A 19122-nucleotide genomic window follows, 5' to 3' on the forward strand; every position below is an offset into this window, starting at 1 on the left:
AATTTTGCCACTTCGGCCTTTGCTATGGATATGTGCGCCACTAAGCGCAGAACACAGCGGTCGCAAGTCCCACTACAAATTGCTCAGAATTGGCAAGTACATGCACTGCAGAAACTACAGCCACCAGCAGATCAACCAGAAATCAAATATATAGAACGCTACTGTAGGCTTCAAGATCAAGAAGCTGTTTGTATTCTCCTATGGCTATTTTCTAGCCAAGTATCAAAGGAAGCACAGTACTATGCCGGATGAGATGACACTGAGTTATTGCCTAATAGAAATCCAACCCCTACTGAATTTTGCCACTTCGGCCTTTGCTATGGATATGTGCGCCACTAAGCGCAGAACACAGCGGTCGCAAGTCCCACTACAAATTGCTCAGAATTGGCAAGTACATGCACTGCAGAAACTACAGCCACCAGCAGATCAACCAGAAATCAAATATATAGAACGCTACTGTAGGCTTCAAGATCAAGAAGCTGTTTGTATTCTCCTATGGCTATTTTCTAGCCAAGTATCAAAGGAAGCACAGTACTATGCCGGATGAGATGACACTGAGTTATTGCCTAATAGAAATCCAACCCCTACTGAATTTTGCCACTTCAGCCTTTGCTATGGATATGTGCGCCACTAAGCGCAGAACACAGCGGTCGCAAGTCTCACTACAAATTGCTCAGAATTGGCAAGTACATGCACTGCAGAAACTACAGCCACCAGCAGATCAACCAGAAATCAAATATATAGAACGCTACTGTAGGCTTCAAGAAGCTGTTTGTATTCTCCTATGGCTATTTTCTAGCCAAGTATCAAAGGAAGCACAGTACTATGCCAGATGAGATGACACTGAGTTATTGCCTAATAGAAATCCAACCCCTACTGAATTTTGCCACTTCAGCCTTTGCTATGGATATGTGCGCCACTAAGCGCAGAACACAGCGGTCGCAAGTCTCACTACAAATTGCTCAGAATTGGCAAGTACATGCACTGCAGAAACTACAGCCACCAGCAGATCAACCAGAAATCAAATATATAGAACGCTACTGTAGGCTTCAAGAAGCTGTTTGTATTCTCCTATGGCTATTTTCTAGCCAAGTATCAAAGGAAGCACAGTACTATGCCAGATGAGATGACACTGAGTTATTGCCTAATAGAAATCCAACCCCTACTGAATTTTGCCACTTCAGCCTTTGCTATGGATATGTGCGCCACTAAGCGCAGAACACAGCGGTCGCAAGTCTCACTACAAATTGCTCAGAATTGGCAAGTACATGCACTGCAGAAACTACAGCCACCAGCAGATCAACCAGAAATCAAATATATAGAACGCTACTGTAGGCTTCAAGAAGCTGTTTGTATTCTCCTATGGCTATTTTCTAGCCAAGTATCAAAGGAAGCACAGTACTATGCCAGATGAGATGACACTGAGTTATTGCCTAATAGAAATCCAACCCCTACTGAATTTTGCCACTTCAGCCTTTGCTATGGATATGTGCGCCACTAAGCGCAGAACACAGCGGTCGCAAGTCTCACTACAAATTGCTCAGAATTGGCAAGTACATGCACTGCAGAAACTACAGCCACCAGCAGATCAACCAGAAATCAAATATATAGAACGCTACTGTAGGCTTCAAGAAGCTGTTTGTATTCTCCTATGGCTATTTTCTAGCCAAGTATCAAAGGAAGCACAGTACTATGCCAGATGAGATGACACTGAGTTATTGCCTAATAGAAATCCAACCCCTACTGAATTTTCCCACTTCGGTCTTTGCTATGGATATGTGTGCCACTAAGAGCTAAACACAACAGTAGCAAGTCCCCCTGCTAATTCCTCACAAAATGGTAAAATATGCAAATTAAAATAAAAAAAGTAGAACGTTATTGTAGCCCTAAGAAGGGCTGTTGGGTTCTTTGAGAATCACTCCTGCCTAACAGTAAGCTAATAGAACACCCTAACGCTTTCCCTGAGCAGCAGCAGCTCTCTCCCTAGCGGCATCCAGAGACAGAATGATCCGAGCAGCGCGGCCAGCGGCTAGTCTATCCCAGGGTCACCTGATCTGGCCAGCCAACCACTGCTATCGACGTGTAAGGGTACCACGTCATGCTGGGTGGAGTGCAGAGTCTCCTGGCTTGTGATTGGCTCTGTTTCTGGCCGCCAAAAAGCAAAACGGCGGGAGCTGCCATTTTCTCGAGCGGGCGAAGTATTCGTCCGAGTAACGAGCAGTTTCGAGTACCCTAATGCTCGACCGAGCATCAAGCTCGGACGAGCATGTTCGCTCATCTCTAGTGAAAACATTATAGTCTTCTAGCACCTGTTCTTAGCAAGGAGAAATCCTATGATTACGTTTCAGTAAGCTAAAACATCTTCTGATAGTAGTATAGTGGTTTTCTGGCCCCATGGCCTTTTTGACACTAATGACTTATGCTCAGGATCAGTATCAAATCAGTGGAGGAGTCTGTACCAGGATCTAACAAGCAGGCTTCTTCTGCTGTATAACCCAACCCTGCAATGGTTCCTGAGCCATAAAATACCAATGACAGCTGGTCTTAGTCTTGGACCCCCTCTATTCTTATACTGATGATCTATCCTGAGCATAGGTCATCAGTTTCAAAATAGGTTATAACAAGAACAAGAAAATCTTCTGAAAGCAGAGAAATCATATTTTCTATTTATATGAAAATTAACATTTCAACTCATGTGTTGAATGAATTATAAGAGCGTTCCATTGAGTTTTTCACAGGTTATGAAAATAATGTGCAAGGTTTGTAGAGAAAAACCTATGGACTACATTTTTCTTATCTCCACTCTCTGCAATCATTTATGTCAGTCAAAGTTGTAGCCATCTATGACATAATGACATTATTATTTCCGGCTCATCAGTATCCATTTCATTATGCCACTCTCCTCATCCAGGCCATCATTAGCGTTGCTGGCATGATCAGGTTACCATCTAGAATTGTAGGTCCATATATTTATGCATATTTTTTGTTGGCTTATCTCCGAGTGTTATTTCCTAGCCCATGATTACCAAAGCTGGAGACCATGTTGGAGTTTGGACATTGCTCCTGAGTTGCTAAGAGGGACTTTAGCTGCTGGTCCACCTATGCCACTATTAAACATAAGGAGGACAAACAAATTTACCTTTATGCTACAGAGGCCGATGGAAGAATAGCCGTCAAATCCAGGGGTCCAGGAAAGAAAGATACTGTTTGATGTTTTGCTCAAGGCCTTTAGATTAAATGGAGGAAAAGGAATCCCTGACAGAAAACACACAGAGACAATTACATCTTTGTTAGTGCATACAGAAACAATGTAGCTCGTGTAAGTGTATATTCATAAATCTCTATGGTTTTTGGAGAAGGGCAAAATTCTTTGCTGTATGCAGAGAAGCCCATCCAAGGATGTGCAATAACAATCTTAGAATATCTTAATACTATGTCATTTCAACATACCTGGTTACCTCTTGTACACCAAAAATTTAAGAAAACTTTTTTTTAGAGAGAACCTGGCAGTCGGTGTGGGGTTCCTAAAACCCTGTTTTCTGTCATCTGGGGTTTAAGTATCAAACATTTTACCTTATTGTGTCAGCCACTAAGTTTCCGAGGTTCTGGACAGGAAAGACGGCAGGAGTCCAGTGACTAGAGCCCACTTCAGACCTCGCTGTATGAGCAGTGAAACCCAGGTCAGGACCCCCACCGCCTTGGCCCCTCCATGTAAATTGGCATCTGATTTAGGAAATAAGGAACCAAAGATCTCAATATGAGAAAACGAAGGAGGTTTTTCCAGCACTCCATACAGTGAGTTTGGTTAAAAACACTATTTATTCCATACTTTTAAAAACATATGCCATGACAGACGTAAACAAAACTGACGTGTTTCAGATCTAAACGATCCTTAGTCGTAGTCCACTTTAGATCTGAAACGCATCAGTTTTGTTTACCTCTGTCATGGCATATGTTTTTAAAAGTATGGAATAATAGTGTTTTTAACCGAAATTACTGTATGGATTTGGCTGGGTGCGGGAAAAACCTCCTTCATTTTCTTATGCTACAAACTGACTCAGATACTCCGTGCACCAGTAAAGCGGAACATCAGAGAGGTGAGCTGAAAGAAAAAAGTTTTTTCCTTTTTTCCTAACTTTTGCAAAAATCTCAATGCCCTTAACTTCTGATTACACAATATTTTGCTAATGCTATCAACATGCAGTTCAGTCTATTAGAATACTACTACATGGAGGGAATTTTAACCAATTTACTACAAAAACAAAGGCACAACAGTTCAAAAAAAGATCCACAAAAGTCCCGATAAGCCTCCCCCAAGAAGTCACTCAAATTAGAAATCCTTAATTTTAAGTATACATGAAAATATGCGCTTGAACATCTGCCTTGGTTAGTAACAGGTGTATACACTAGCTATTCCATGCCAAATAAAAACATATTAATGTCCTTCAATGTGATTTATTCTGCTGCTCGCTGAATTAAATAAACATTAGTAAACCTTATTTTTCCACTGCAGGGTTTAGAGAGAATCATCCTATTAAAAGATGGCCTTCTTCCAAGTTTCAGGGTAAGCCAAGGGAAACTAAACAAGTCTTACATTAATGAGTGTATCAGAGACAGCGAAATTCAACAATATGAGCACTGTCCATGTTCTAGCCGCTCTGCTGAAAGAGCCGCAATCTGATACTAAGGCTTTGACAGACAGTGAAGTAGAAATGTTACCTGTGGACATTATCATGAAATTCACATTCAGGCAATTCATTGGGGGGAAATTATCATTAGGCAGGCTCCTTATGACAGTTCTATGTCTGTCTTTGGAGCTCCGCTGCCTGTAATATTTATTAAAATGGGGTTTGGCCCTTGATAAATCTTTTTGCAGTGTTCTTATGCTATGGGGGTTGTTTTCGACAATGTTGCATAAGTTTCTCCACAACTGTGCCACAACAACGCCGCACATAGACAAAAAAACAATGATTTTATTAGAAGCCAGGTAGCTTATAAGATTGTTTGCGGTGGTGGATTTGGAATTTTGGGGGTCCCCAATGCAAAACTCAATGCCATGAAAAGCGGACCATGAAGGTTATTGCTCCCTGCTTTCCAGAATGCTTTGCTTTAAAATGTATAGCCAGCCTAAGGATGCCAATACAGTTTAAAGCATGCAGGGGTTATGCAGGTCAGCAGCCTGCATCTCTGCAAGAAGTTGGAGGGGTGGACTTTGTTTTAATGCCTAATTGAACAGAATACAGGTATTTTTAAGCTAAGTTTGGTGCTGGAAAGCCTTTCTACAAAAATCTGTCCAAACCTCATCATTTATCTTTAAAAATCTTCTTATGCCATGTGCATCATACTGGCAAGTATCACTTTCTCCCAGCCAAAATTAATTTGAAAGACATATAGGAAGCAAGGCATGATTTACTCCTTACGACAAAAGTCTTATGAGGAAACAACAATTTTTATGACTCAAGCTAAGAATGGACAATCTTTAGCCAATATGATCAATAATAATAATATCACATATCTTTCTTAGTCTTTTAAAAAATATATATACTGTATTGCAGTATATAGTAATTTTACTGCTGATCTTTAATAGCCTGCCATCACTATCCATGTTAGGCCTACAAGTCTCTATGATGATGTCACAGGGATGCAGATCAGTCATTCAAGATGGCGGTGCCCACCAGCAGCACTCTTAGGTGTCGCGGTCTGCTTAACTGTTAGAGGTGGGTGTCCGCTGTGTTATACAGTTGACACCCGCTGCGTATGGAGAGAGCTCAGCCCTTGAGCTCTCTCCATACACCTTTCTGCAGCCTCACAACATTGTGGTGTGTGAAGCGGTTAATTAATTATCCTCTTTTCGTAGGAGAACAGAGCCCTGAAAGTGCTTTATGTGAATCAAGCAACGGTATGTAAGAGTAACAACTTCTACATTTTCCTTGAAATACTTTCCTGCATCCATTGCCATCCCTCATGATAGTGCTTATGAATAAACGGGTCACAGAATATCATGAATTCTGAAGCATACCTTTAATATTGACGTTGATGTTATTGGATGCCGTCAATCCTTTCTTATTGTGTGCTTCACAGCTGTATATTGCTGCTTGATCCAAACCTGTTGCAGAACAATAAAACAGAGGTTTCAGATTGTAAATTTCCTTTGCAACAACTAGAGGTGGGGGGTGGATCCAGGTGATTGAAAATCTTCCAACAATGCATACTCCTTAATAAAGTATGGGATAGTGGTAAGATACTTATGTGAATTTCTGGTTAGACTAAAGTCATGCCATTGTGGCACAATCCCAATTTTAGGCAATTATGGTCCGATTTGGCAACTTTTATAAATTCCTACAGTTCACACATGCTCGGTTAAAGCAGAGAGAAATTGAGACATTTCCAATATCAACATATTTAGAACCTACAAGTGGTACTAAAGCTTTATACCCATGCTTTATCAATTTTTATTTAACAAACACTTTCTTAGCCCAGCCAATGAAAATGGAGCCTGATGTTGACCCTTTGAATAGGAGGACGTATTGGCGATGACTCAGAAGTTGTACCCTTGTGAGGCCCAGCAGTATCCTTGCATACAGCGTACAAAACCCTAGTATTGCTGCATAAGATTGGGGCCTAAGAAACATCTAATTGCTCGAAATGTGGAGAGAATTTGGATAAGTACACATTTATTGGGAATGTACTAAATTGGGACCCTATTGGAACCTTTTGCTTGATGGAATTAAAATAGTCTGTGACATTGATATAGTTTCAACACCTAAACTCTGAGTTTTTGGGTCTGTGGACAGTGGCTCGGAGAGACTCAGGATAGGAAACTGATAGCCTGGCACTGGAAATAAGTGTAAAAAAAGAGGGGAATTCTGTGTAAATTCGACGTAATCTGGGAAGGCTGGATGTCCACTCCTGGTCTGCAGTCAGGTACGTTATTGCAAGTTGCTATGTCACCACTCTGGAGTATATGTTACATAGTGCAAGAGATGAGATGCCTACTCTGGTCTTAGATTATGCCGAATGATGCAGACTTGTTTCTTTACATATACCAAGGATGTTCAGAGGATTGCTGGTTTAGCCCCTTATATTTGGGTTTATATTGGTTTTGGGTCTGCTTGGGGCAGGGGGTTGTCTTTATTTCCTTTTTTATGTGTCTTGAGGAATTTCCTCAATGTTTGTATTGATTTTCTGTGTTCTGAGAATTGAAAGCAGAAATTGGAGTTTAATAAAAAAGATCTGATCATCGGGGAGGGGGGGCTTTATGTTTTCTCCAAATGGGGTGTTGTTTGTATTGTTCTGCTTTTTAAAGAAAATGTAAAATCAATAAAGATCAATCTGATTTTTTAAAATAAAGGATCTGATCAAAAAAGAAAAATAAAGCAGCCTTGAAATTCATGAAAATTTTTTGTCCACACATTTTAAGCATAAAAAGACCTTTCATGCACTGGGAAGTGAGTATGTTGTCTTTGACCAGCTACATAAGATTTTTAGGCTTAGACATGGATCATTACTGGCCATCAGTAACCACAGAATTCTAAAATATTGTATGGGTGATCATAGGTCACATGTGTGATGACAGTAGTGACACCAGGGGCGGACTGGCCATAAGACCCACCGGGAGAAATCCCGGTGGGCCGATTGGTTTAGGGCCGGTCATGGTCTATGCGACGCCGGCCCATACAGAGCTGTCACCGCGGCCGGACTGGATCAAGCAGGGGCGCAGCGTATATTGGGGGCTGCTGTATAGAGGGGTGACCGACTGGCTGGCAGGCTGTATAGACCGGGGCAGGGGCTGGCAGGTTGTATAGACCAGGGCAGGGGCTGGCAGGCTGTATAGACCGGGACAGGGGCTGGCAGGCTGTATAGACCGGGGCAGGGGCTGACAGGCTGTATAGACCGGGGCAGGGGCTGGCAGTCTGTATAGACCGGGGCAGGGGCTGGCAGGCTGTATAGACCGGGGCAGGGGCTGGCAGGCTGTATAGACCGGGGCAGGGGCTGGCAGTCTGTATAGACCGGGGCAGGGGCTGGCAGGCTGTATAGACCGGGGCAGGGGCTGGCGGGCTGTATAGGCCGGGACAGGGGCTGGCAGGCTGTATACACCGGGGGCAGTATTATAGTAGTTATATTCTTGTACATAGGGGGCAGTATTATAGTAGTTATATTCTTGTACATAGGGGGCAGTATTATAGTAGTTTTATTCTTATACATAGGGGGCAGTATTATAGTAGGATGCAGTAAGAGTCTCTTTCTCTGCCGTGTACATGTTGATTTAGACCATCTATAAACAGTTTTTATGGAGTTTAGTAACCCCACCCACAGAATTGGGCCACTTTTACGTTTTTTTCCAGGGCCACTTTAAATTCCCAGTCCGCCCCTGAGTGACACCTTCCCAAGCTTATACTTTGCAACAAAATCTAACCTATGAGGTCCTTATGATGAACAAAATTATTAAATTTCTAGGTTTTAAATGAATACTGACAACATTCGATGCTGGCCATATAGGCCTAATGCTCTTGTCATGTGGAGGATGAGTGAAATCCACAAAGCCTCCAGATGTATATGCCCCTTCAATGAAAGGGTCACAGTAAACCCACCTGTATACCTAATTATGATTTCTGCCTCCAAACACTTGGTCTGACAGCTCTTAGAATAGCTGGGAATACAGATGGTGAAAAAGAGTATCTTACTGGGGCAGATTTACTTACCCGGTCCATTCGCGATCCAGCGGTGCGTTCTCTGCGCTGGATTCGGGTCCGGACGGGATTTATTAAGGTGGTTCCTCCGCTGTCCACCAGGTGGTGCTGCGCTGAAGAGCATCGGAATGCACTGGAATACACCGAGCCGGGCTGAGTGAAAGTAAGTGCAATTTTCGCGACACATTTTTTTTTAAAATGTGGTGCTTTTTCCGAATCCGTTGGGTTTTCGTTCGGCCACGCCCCCCAATTTGCGTCGCGTGCATGCCGGCACCGATGCGCCACAATCCGATCGCGTGCGCCAAAATCCCGGGGCAATTCAGGGGAAATCGGCGCAAATCGGAAATATTCGGGTAACACGTCGGGAAAACGCGAATCGGGCCCTTATGAAATGACCCCCACTGTGTGTTTTCTGATACTTGTATCTGAGTGGCACACTGTTGAGGAAAATGAGCGAAGGAGCCCCAGCCAGCAGTTCCACTCCAAATGATCCAAAAGTGGAACAACCTAACGTGGTGTCACAAAAGCTACAGGGCAAGATAGAGTTACTTACTTAGGGTACATTCACATGCGGTATGCCCGCCGTGCGGTGTGCGGCCCGGATCGGTCCAGATCCCGGCCGTGCTGCTATTGCCGTCTGTGGGGACGTACATGCGGCCGCAAATTTGCGCCCGCATGTATGGCCCCGCAGACGGCAGTGTGAATAAGCCCTTACTACTACAGGCCTATGTATTTCAGTATTTCAGCAGCAGTTGATGCTGTCTTCATGAGGGACACTGGTTAAGGCACTACACAAGCCCAGGATGGGCCTGGGTTGCCTTTCGTTGGAATTGAGATGGCTTTTTTTCTCCCCACTCTGGGTTAACTGGCATCACCCTTATGAAATTTTGTATTTCCCTGGATCAAAATTGTAAGATTTCAGGTTGAACTTGATGGACTTGCCTCTTTATTAAACCTTATTTATTGTGATGCTAGGAAACAAACCGCTCCACACAGCTACACTGGCAGAAAATCAAATAGATATATCTATTGGGAAAAATAAAAAAATAGCATGATCATAAACTTCAATATATTCTTGGTAGTGAGGAGTTAAAACACTAAAGAACACAAATGTCATTGAGATGTCCTTTATCCTTCCATAGCAGTAACATTCTAGATATTATAGGATGAAACCCTAGTAAGTGAATTGTGAATCCACCTGGGAAAGAGTTAAAGTGTCCTTATCAGCGAGAAAACATTTTCAATAATTTCAGAGACATAAAACATTTGAGCTCCAGTACATGCTGTGCTTTTAGTGAATGTTTACGCTATAATAGACATGGTCTAGAGTCGGAAAATCCAGGCAAGAGGACAACGCTGATTGCTTATCGCTGATTGTTTTTGTATCTGGAACACTTGATGACAAAAGTGTTTCTTTTTTTTTTTTTTTATATTCTTTCATTTCATTAAAAGTGTCAGGATAACTAGTAACAAAAATTAGTTTTTGTTCTGTAAACTGTGGGGGAAAATTTATGCTTCCAGTGTATCTGCACTGTAACCTTTAATCAACACCAACTAAAAAATGGTGTAGATTTAGTGTATACTCCATTTTCTGGCATAAACTATAATAAATCTGCCCACAGGAGGCCACGCTCACCCAGCTAATTCCGGCCCCAACTAAAAGTTACAGCTTAAAAGTTAAGGTAACACCAGCTATACATAGAAACTGGTCTCTAAAAAAGTCTCATAGTTACTCCAGTCCCCTGCTGGTGTATGTGCTTGGACATTTTATGCACTTTGAGACTTTTTTGGGACTTTTTGAAAATAAAATCCCAGACAGAAAATTAATGAATCTGATGGGCAGCGTAGCTCCAAAAATAAGCACCCCAGATTTAGGCTTCCAAAAAAAGGAAAAATATATTTTACACCAAGTAAAATATCCTTGTTGGTCGCACTAAAGCACAGCGCACACAGACATACATTTATACACTCAGCTCTGCATCATCTTTCCACATACACACTCAGCTCTGCATCATCCATCCACATAAACACACTTCCCCCATTCCTCTTCTTCTCACCCTGTCCCAGCGCAGCATGACAGTATGATCAGTCACATGATTCTGACATCACCGCAGGTCCTGTACCAGTAGGACATCGGGGAGAGGTGAGAGCAGTACGGAGGCTCCTCTCTGGGAGATCAGGTGCAGCTCTATATTAGAGCATCACCCGATCTCCATTACAGCGGTCAGGAAGGTCTGGCAATGCTGGATCCTCCTGACCTCCGGACTATAAGACGCAGGGACTTTTTAGCAAGATTTTTTCTTGCTAAAAAGTGTGTCTTATAGTCCAGAAAATACGGTAAGTAGATTAAGTGGATTAATATTAATTGATGTTCTATTTTGTATAAATGAATTACATTACATAAATAATGTAAATCGATTGAATGAAATTTATAAATAAATCAGTTTAGGTGAAAGATGATTTATAGATGATTAAATGAATAAATAGTTATATAGAAGATATACTGGGTAAATGAATAATTGTTAATAAATTCTAGTTATATGGATAAAACAATAAATAATAGTTACCGTATATACAAAAAATGTGCTGAAAAACCTCACCTCGGCTTATACACGAGTCAATTTTAAAAAACCTTAATACTCACCCACTGGTGTCCCCGATGTTCGTCGCAGCTCCCAATCCCCGTCGGGGCTCCCAGCAGGTCCCCGTGGCTCCTCTTCTATCTTCTCTAGCCGTCAGAGTTGCGTCCATGCGATCTGCCGGCCGTCGCACACTACAATGACATCAGCAGCAGCCACATTGTAGTGTGCGACGGTCGGCAGATCGCATGGATGCGACTCTGCCGGCTAGAGAAGATAGAAGATGGGGCAGGCTGTATGCTACATGGGGCAGGCTGTATACTACATGGGGCTGGCTGTATACTACATGGGGCTGGCTGTATGCTACATGGGGGCTGGCTGTATGCTACATGGGGGCTGGCTGTATGCTACATGGGGGCTGGCTGTATATTACATGGGGCTGGCTGTATGCTACATGAGGTTGGCTGTATACTACATAGGGTTGGCTGTATACTACATGGGGGCAGGCTGTATGCTACGTGGGGCTGGCTGTATGCTACATGGGGCAGACTGTATGCTACATGGGGCAGGCTCTATACTACATGGGGCAGGCTCTATACTAGATGGGGGCAGGCTGTATACTACATGGGGGCAGGCTGTATAATACGTGCGGCTGGCTGTATACTACGTGGGGCTGGCTGTATACTACATGGGGGCTGGCTGGCTATATACTACATGGGGGCTGGCTGGCTGTATACTACACCCTCAGCTTATACTCGAGTCAATAGGTTTTCCCAGTTTTCTGTGGTAAAATTAGGGGTCTCGTCTTATACTCGGGTATATACGATACTAAAATGTATTACATGAAAACAGTGAATTACATGTAAATAAATAAATGAATTCATTGGTGGTGGTAATCACTTAAACAAAGTTCCCTTGTGCTGGAAGGGTATATGTCGGATAAATTTGTTGTTGAGAATTATTCAGAAGATTTTATGAAAGCACTGGTGTTTTGATCTGAGGGTGTAGAGTTTAGTAGCTGGGGTGAGGTTCAGAAGTTTTTCTCCAGGGTTTCATTTAACCCATTAGGTGCCAGACAGTTAAGTCTATATATCCTGTACATCTCCCTCTGGCACGGTTTGTTGTATCTTTGGTTTCCCGCTGGGGTAATTGCCAAACCCGTAAAGTCATCTTGATGATAAGTGTGACTATGTCTTGAAACGCTGTGTTCCATTTGTTACGTTACTATGATGTTTGTTAATTCTTGTGTTTAATTGCTGAATCTTGTGTCCTATATATTGCAGTCCAGATGGACATTCGAGTAGGTATATCACGTATGTGGATGTGCAGTTCAGAAAAGATTTTATATTCAATGATTCTTTTGATGTATTGCTTTTGAATTGTTTTATCCTATGGCTTATATTGCCGCAGCATTTGTAGCTAGACTGTCCGCATTTGTAGCTGCGAACAATTTTAGCAGATTCGTGTTCTGCCGGGATTCACTAAGGTCGTGCACTGATGTGCACTAGGTGTCCCTGCTGCGCTGAAGTCCGCCGGAATTCACTTCCTCCGTCTCGGTGTATGCGAGTGCTATTTTTGCGGCACAATTTTTTTTTTAATTCTGCGATTTTTCTGAATCCGTCGGGTATTCCGCCTGATTTCTGTCGTGTGAAAGCCAAAATCCTGGGGCAATTCGGCGAAAAACTTCTTTCTAGGTGTTGGTTGAGCCTGTATATTCCTTCTTGGTGTGGAATGTTAGAATAAAGAAAAGAAATGCCCAGGGTCACCCACCAAGAGGAGAGTTCCCAGGTAAGGTGTTGTAGGCTGATGAGGACGCTGGTAGAGTCGCGGAGGTAACATGGTAGGTTGTGGACATAATTTTGGATGTGGACATTGATGAGATAAGTTACAGGTCATTTATGAAATGCCTGAGATGATCGGTCGTCCTTGGGGGTTTCTTTGGTCTTTATGAATTTTTGGTAAATGGTAGAAAATAGGGGTAGACGGAGAGTCGATCCAGATATATTCTTTTTCAGCTTTTGTGATGATGTTGTTGGTGAGGGCATTATTTAAGAGGATTTTAAGATCTTGTGCGTGGGAGAAAATAGGGTTATTATTCTGTAAAATTTGATAGTAATCGGTGTCGGATAGGATTTTTAGGGCTTCTCCAATATAGAAATCTCTATCTTGGATTACGATGCCGCCCCCTTATCTGCACTACGGATGACAATGGTCCTATTGTCCATCAGTGTCTTAATTGCCATTCTTTCCTTGTGCATTAAATTGTCTGAGAGGTGGGTGTTGGAGTTGATGCCACATAGTTCTTTTTCTACTAGGGATACAAATTCCTGGATGTTATTACCTCTATGGTGTAGAGCAGTGATGGCGAACCTATGACACGCGTGTCATATTTTTTATTTAAACTATAAATATCACAAAATTATGGGTTTTTTGTCAAGGTGACACACCACCCGAGTTATGCTCGGTTTTTTGGCGAATTTTGACACACCAAGCTCAAAAGGTTGCCCATCACTGGTGTAGAGGGTAGAATGTATACTTGGGTTTCAACCCACTATAAATGAGTGGAGAAGTTTTGGGAGTGAGGAGGACTTCATCTTGAGTTGGATTTGTGCATTCCACTGTATCAGAAAGTATTTCTATATCCAGATCAGTGGTAAGGGGTGGACTATCAGTGTGCGTTTTGTTTGTTTGTGGGAGGCTGAAGTGTCTAGCCAGAGTCAGTTTCCTGGTGAAGGTGTGTAGGTCCCGAAACAGTTGGAATTCGTCAAATTTCGTTGTCGGGCAATAGGAAAGTCGTTTGTTTAAAAGACTAATTTCTAATTAGTTGAGAATGTATTTTGAGAGATTATCTTTATCTTTAACTGATCTTTATCTCAGTTTTTTGTTCTTTTGTAGTGGTACTGGGGCATTTGGATGTGGATCTCTTTCTCGTGCCCTCTAGTACCTCATTTACATTTTTTCTTTTTTGACTTTTGAACAGGCCCCGTTGAAAAAAATAATGGTGGGGTGTTTTCGGTGTGGTCAGGGTTGAAGCATCCGTTCTAGGTTCTAGAGTCGTAGGTTGTGGGTTAGGACGGTTCGTTGAGGTAGGTCTTGTCGGCTTGTCAAACTGCTAATTTGCACAAGAGTGAAACTAGTAGAGTTATTCCGAAGAGATATTGAGGGTGGTATTGAGACTTGACTGAGGAGAGGGGAATTATGGGTGGTGATGGAGGTCAGGTTGAAAGGGCTGTTGGGTCTGTTACTGTTGGGGGAGAACGCATTTGGTAAATCAAGGTTCTCAATTACTGATGGAAATGTTGTCGGGGGTAGGTATAGAGGACAACCGTTCTAGTTGTTCTGTATACAAATATGAAATATATATATTTTAACGTTTATGAATTTATAATATACCCTTCAACCTTTTTTTGTAATTTTAATTTATGTATGATTTTGTACCTATTCATTATTGTTCCTATTCTATCAGTCTACAGTCGTAACATTGTTGTGTTTTATGTACCTATAAGCACCAAGGAGTTGAAAGTTAATTCATCTAATTTTCCCCCCTCCAACAGTGGAACTAACCAAAACCTGTTTTATCTATGGGCGAAATCCCTCCTTCTTTCACTCTCGTTCTTCACTTGAGAAAGGGGTACTTGACCCCTAAACGCATTGTGTTTTCAAGACCTTTAATAAAACATTCCATATACCTACCTGAGTGCGCCATCCTTTTGGACCAATACCACAGACCACTTCCACATATCCTGTATAGTGTGGCGACGTTACACAGGAGATCTCCTCTTGGAGGCAGCACCAGACCTTATCCATCGTGAAGTTCTCAATAGTGTTGTGCCTATTCATAGCACAACCATACGCGGTGAGCATAGTCGTCACTTTTATGTCTTAACCCATCTCCTAAGATGTCACTATTAGCGCTCTCTCGCTGTTCTTTTTTTTGCCACTTTCTTAACTACTTTCAAAACTTATAGCATTTTCTGTTCTTAAAGGGTTAAAGTGGAAGGAGACTAATGTCTGTCAGTCTATGCCCTCAAGCTGAGGCCAGTTAGCTAGCCCACATATCTCATGATGCCTTGTGTTTCCTCTCAAAGTAATTTAGCATTAAATCCATTTAGTTCCTCACAAGTGAATGCCCTGAATACTGCACAGTACATCCAGGATGTATATAGTCACTGACCTGGCAGCTTCCATCACATGTAATAAGTGAAATAAATCATAAGTAAACCAGTTACATGAAGTCTATAGCATGGGTTGTGTGACTAAGGGTTAATGGCTTGTCTGTACAGTGCAAAAAGCGCCGATGACAAGGTGGGGGAAGCACAGGGTGCAGAGAGAGACAGAGAAAGTTCCATAGAATCACAGACAGGGAGGAACTTATAGGCAACAGGGGAGATCTTGTACCTCACTAGCTCTGCTTCATACACATAAAGAGCCTTGTCACTTGAGCTCCTCCTCTGTGAACAGGGATCAGCATCCCCACCCTTCCCAGGAGTCCATAGAGTTTGTTTATACTATGGACTCTAGGGCTTGTCAGCAAAGGCAGAGGAAGCAGCCATTGCGGCACTCTGAAGGCTATAGCAAAGAAACTGCTGGATTTAGGTAACAAAGACAATAGACAAAGTTGTTAAACATTCCCAGAGCTATTGATTTGTAGAAAAAACCTTTACAGTTTCTCTTTAAGCATCTCAGTAACTTTGACAAAAACTAAATTGTGGAGGCTAGATGACTATGGTCTAGATTCGCAAGACATATGGGGTGTTCCTAGTACCCGTGGGTTTTTCTTACTTTAATTTCCCTATGATTGGTGGCTTTCGTGATTAAAGACACTGTTTTTTTTTTCACTGTTCATTGTACACAAGAGAACTGTCTCAGCAGATCAGAAAGGCTATTATCACCAAGAACAAGCAGTTGAACAACAATTGCCAGCCTACACCCCACGTAGCTGTGCTGATATGTTGAGTTCAGTTATGCTGACAGGAGTTCAGGTAAGTAAATCTGACTGACACATGGTTGTAGGTTGAAGCAGTAAAAGTAGTTCTCAAAGCCCTTAGTCAATACACAAAGTTACTCCGTTATTTTAGTCAAATATAAAACAAAAAAGAAGAGTCTCCAGAAAATAGAAGCCTTTAATATGCTCCACAAGACTCCAAAAATAACATTTTCCCATCAATGAGTTTTCTTGTTATATCCAGTTAATGCAGACTGGATTTTCTAAGCAGCTTAAATCAGAAATTCTTGAAAATGGTGTGACAGAAAAGGATTAAATATGAAAGTGGAAAACACAATCACGTGAGGGGAAGGGACTTAGATTGTTAAATAAGGTAAACAAATTCTAAGGAAAGACACATTGGGGCTTATTTACTAAGGTCCCGTGGCTGCATTTCCGTCGGGTTTCTCAGCGGTTTCGGGGATCGTGCCGGGGATTGTGTCACACGCGATTGGATTGTGTCACAATCGTGTTGGCTTTCACGCGACACAAATGGGGGAGGTAGCAGACGGACGATCCAACGGATTCGGACAACGCACAGGATTTAACATTCAAAATTGTGTCGCAAGCCAAGCACTTACATGCACAGCGAAGAAGAAGGAGAACTCCGGCAGACCTGAGCGGGGGAAGCGATAGATGCAGTATATCGGGCTCACGCTGGTTGTGAATCGCGGCAGCTGTTCATTCCCGTCGGGGAACACACCTCGGGGATCGCGCAGGGACTGGTAAGTATATCTGCCCCATTATCTCTTAGGAAAAAAGTTTTGGGTGCAGCCGGTCCCACAAAAAGGTTGGGGACTACAGCCATTCTGTGTACTAAATGAGTGTTCATATGGCATTTCTGCCATAAACAGTGGCATCGCTATGTGGTTTTTGGAAGAGAGCAGCCAAGCAGCCTGAGCCTTGGGGAGAAGATAGAAGCAGTTAATTATTGCTACTGTCTTCTCCTGTACACACTACATAACTTTGAACCAACGCTATGTAGTAAATAGTGGTCTTTGCTTCTTTTGCACCCCAGAAGTGTCTGGGTGTGTAGAATATAGGAAAACTAATGGATCTCACCAGTTCCTTTTACAGTCCTACCAATGACTACTAAAACTAAAAGTGGGGCCCCAAAATAAAAACTATTTTATGACCAGTCATGGTCAGTGAGAGGCTCCCTTTAGTATGGTAAAACAAACTGTAATATGGGAGGATTTTATAGAAGATAGATGACAGCGAGATTGATGGGCTGCACTGTGGCTCAGTGGTTAGCATTACAGCCTTGCAGCATGGTGGCTCAGTGGTTAGCACTACATCCTTGCAGCACAGTGGTTCAATGGTTAGCACTACAGCCTTGCAGCACGGTGGCTCAGTGGTTAGCACTACAGCCTTGCAGCGCTGGTCAACATCTGCAAAGAGTTTGTATGTTCTCTCAGTGTTTGTGTGGGTTTCCTCCTGCACACCACAACATACTGGTAGGATGATTAGATTGTGAGCCCCATGGGGACAGGGACTGATCTGACAAGTTCTTTGCAGCGCTGCGTAATCTGTGTGCACTATATAAATAAAGGAATTATTAATTATAATTATTGTGATAGAAGATAAATATGAAAGATTATAGAGATGTCTAGATGCAGAACTAGAAGTAGATGATATATACAGTAGATGGATATGAGAGATAAATACAGTAGAAGAGAAATAGAAGATTGTTTGAAAAATAGAGAAAAAGTAAGATTAATAAATGGTCAGATTATAGGAGATGGATAACTAGACAGATAGATGATAAGCATCATCACCTGGAAATTCAACCAAGGGGTATTAACCCTGTCACTGCCAGGCATTCCTGGATATTTTGTCGCGTTATTGGCCAGAGGAATGTTTACAATTTTCACGTTTACAAATAAAATCTAAATTGCAGCAAAAAGAATATACTCGAGTATAAGCCGACCCGAGTATAAGCTGAGACCCCTAATTTTACCAACAAAAACTGGGAAAAACTACTGACTCGAGTATAAGCCGAGGGTGGGAAATGCTTTGGTCAACCCCCCCCAATAGTATACAGCCTGCCAGCCCCCAGTAGTATACAGCCTGCCAGCCCCCAGTAGTATACAGCAGCCCCCAGTAGTATACAGCCTGCCAGCCGCCATGTAGTATTTAGCAGCCCCTAGTAGTATACAGCAAGCCCCTAGTAGTATACATCAGCCACCAGTAGTATACAGCAAGCCCCTAGTAGTATACAGCAAGCCCCTAGTAGTATACAGCAAGCCCCTAGTAGTATACAGCAAGCCCCTCGTAGTATACATCAGCCCCTAGTAGTATACAGCAAGCCCCTAGTAGTATACAGCAAGCCCCTAGTAGTATACATCAGCCCCTAGTAGTATACAGCAAGCCCCTAGTAGTATACAGCAGCCCCTAGTAGTATACAGCAAGCCCCTAGTGGTATACAGCAAGCCCCTAGTAGTACACAGCAGCCCCTAGTAGTACAGTACACAGCAGCCCCTAGTAGAAGAAAGCCCCGCGGAGAAGAAAGAAGACAGGACGCGCTGACATCGGGGACATCGGTAAGCCGCGCCATCATCGGGGAGCCGTGCTGACGTAGGAGGGTGAGTATTTAAGTTTATTTTTTTTAACTGGTTATTTTTTTTTTAGAATTGACTCGTGTATAATGCGAGGGGCTGTTTTTCAGCACATTTTTTGTGCTGAAAAACTTGGCTTATACACGAGTATATACGGTAAACTGCAACACACCATATATTTTCTGAAAGCAGAAAATATACTTAAAATTTGACTTTGATGGTAAAAAATATGCTCCGAACAGAAAATATTTACCTACACATCTCCTTAATGTAATAAATGGACATGTGTAGATTTCACAAATGCCTCATAT

The 19122-nt window shown here is 42.4% G+C and overlaps 1 protein-coding gene across 2 annotated transcripts in view; it reads right to left on the reverse strand.

Annotated features, from left to right (window-relative positions):
• MERTK (MER proto-oncogene, tyrosine kinase) overlaps positions 1-19122 on the reverse strand; it is a 97165-nt gene that overhangs the window by 43180 nt on the left and 34863 nt on the right. For both annotated transcript variants that reach the window (XM_072141218.1, XM_072141217.1), the window contains exons 5-6: positions 6020-6106; positions 3140-3255 (exon numbers count right to left, since the gene is read on the reverse strand). In XM_072141218.1, the coding sequence (XP_071997319.1) occupies positions 3140-3255; positions 6020-6106 (203 nt within the window). The remainder of the gene's footprint in view (positions 1-3139; positions 3256-6019; positions 6107-19122) is intronic.

This window comes from Engystomops pustulosus, chromosome 3 (assembly GCF_040894005.1).
Source record: "Engystomops pustulosus chromosome 3, aEngPut4.maternal, whole genome shotgun sequence".
NCBI lineage: Eukaryota > Metazoa > Chordata > Amphibia > Anura > Leptodactylidae > Engystomops > Engystomops pustulosus.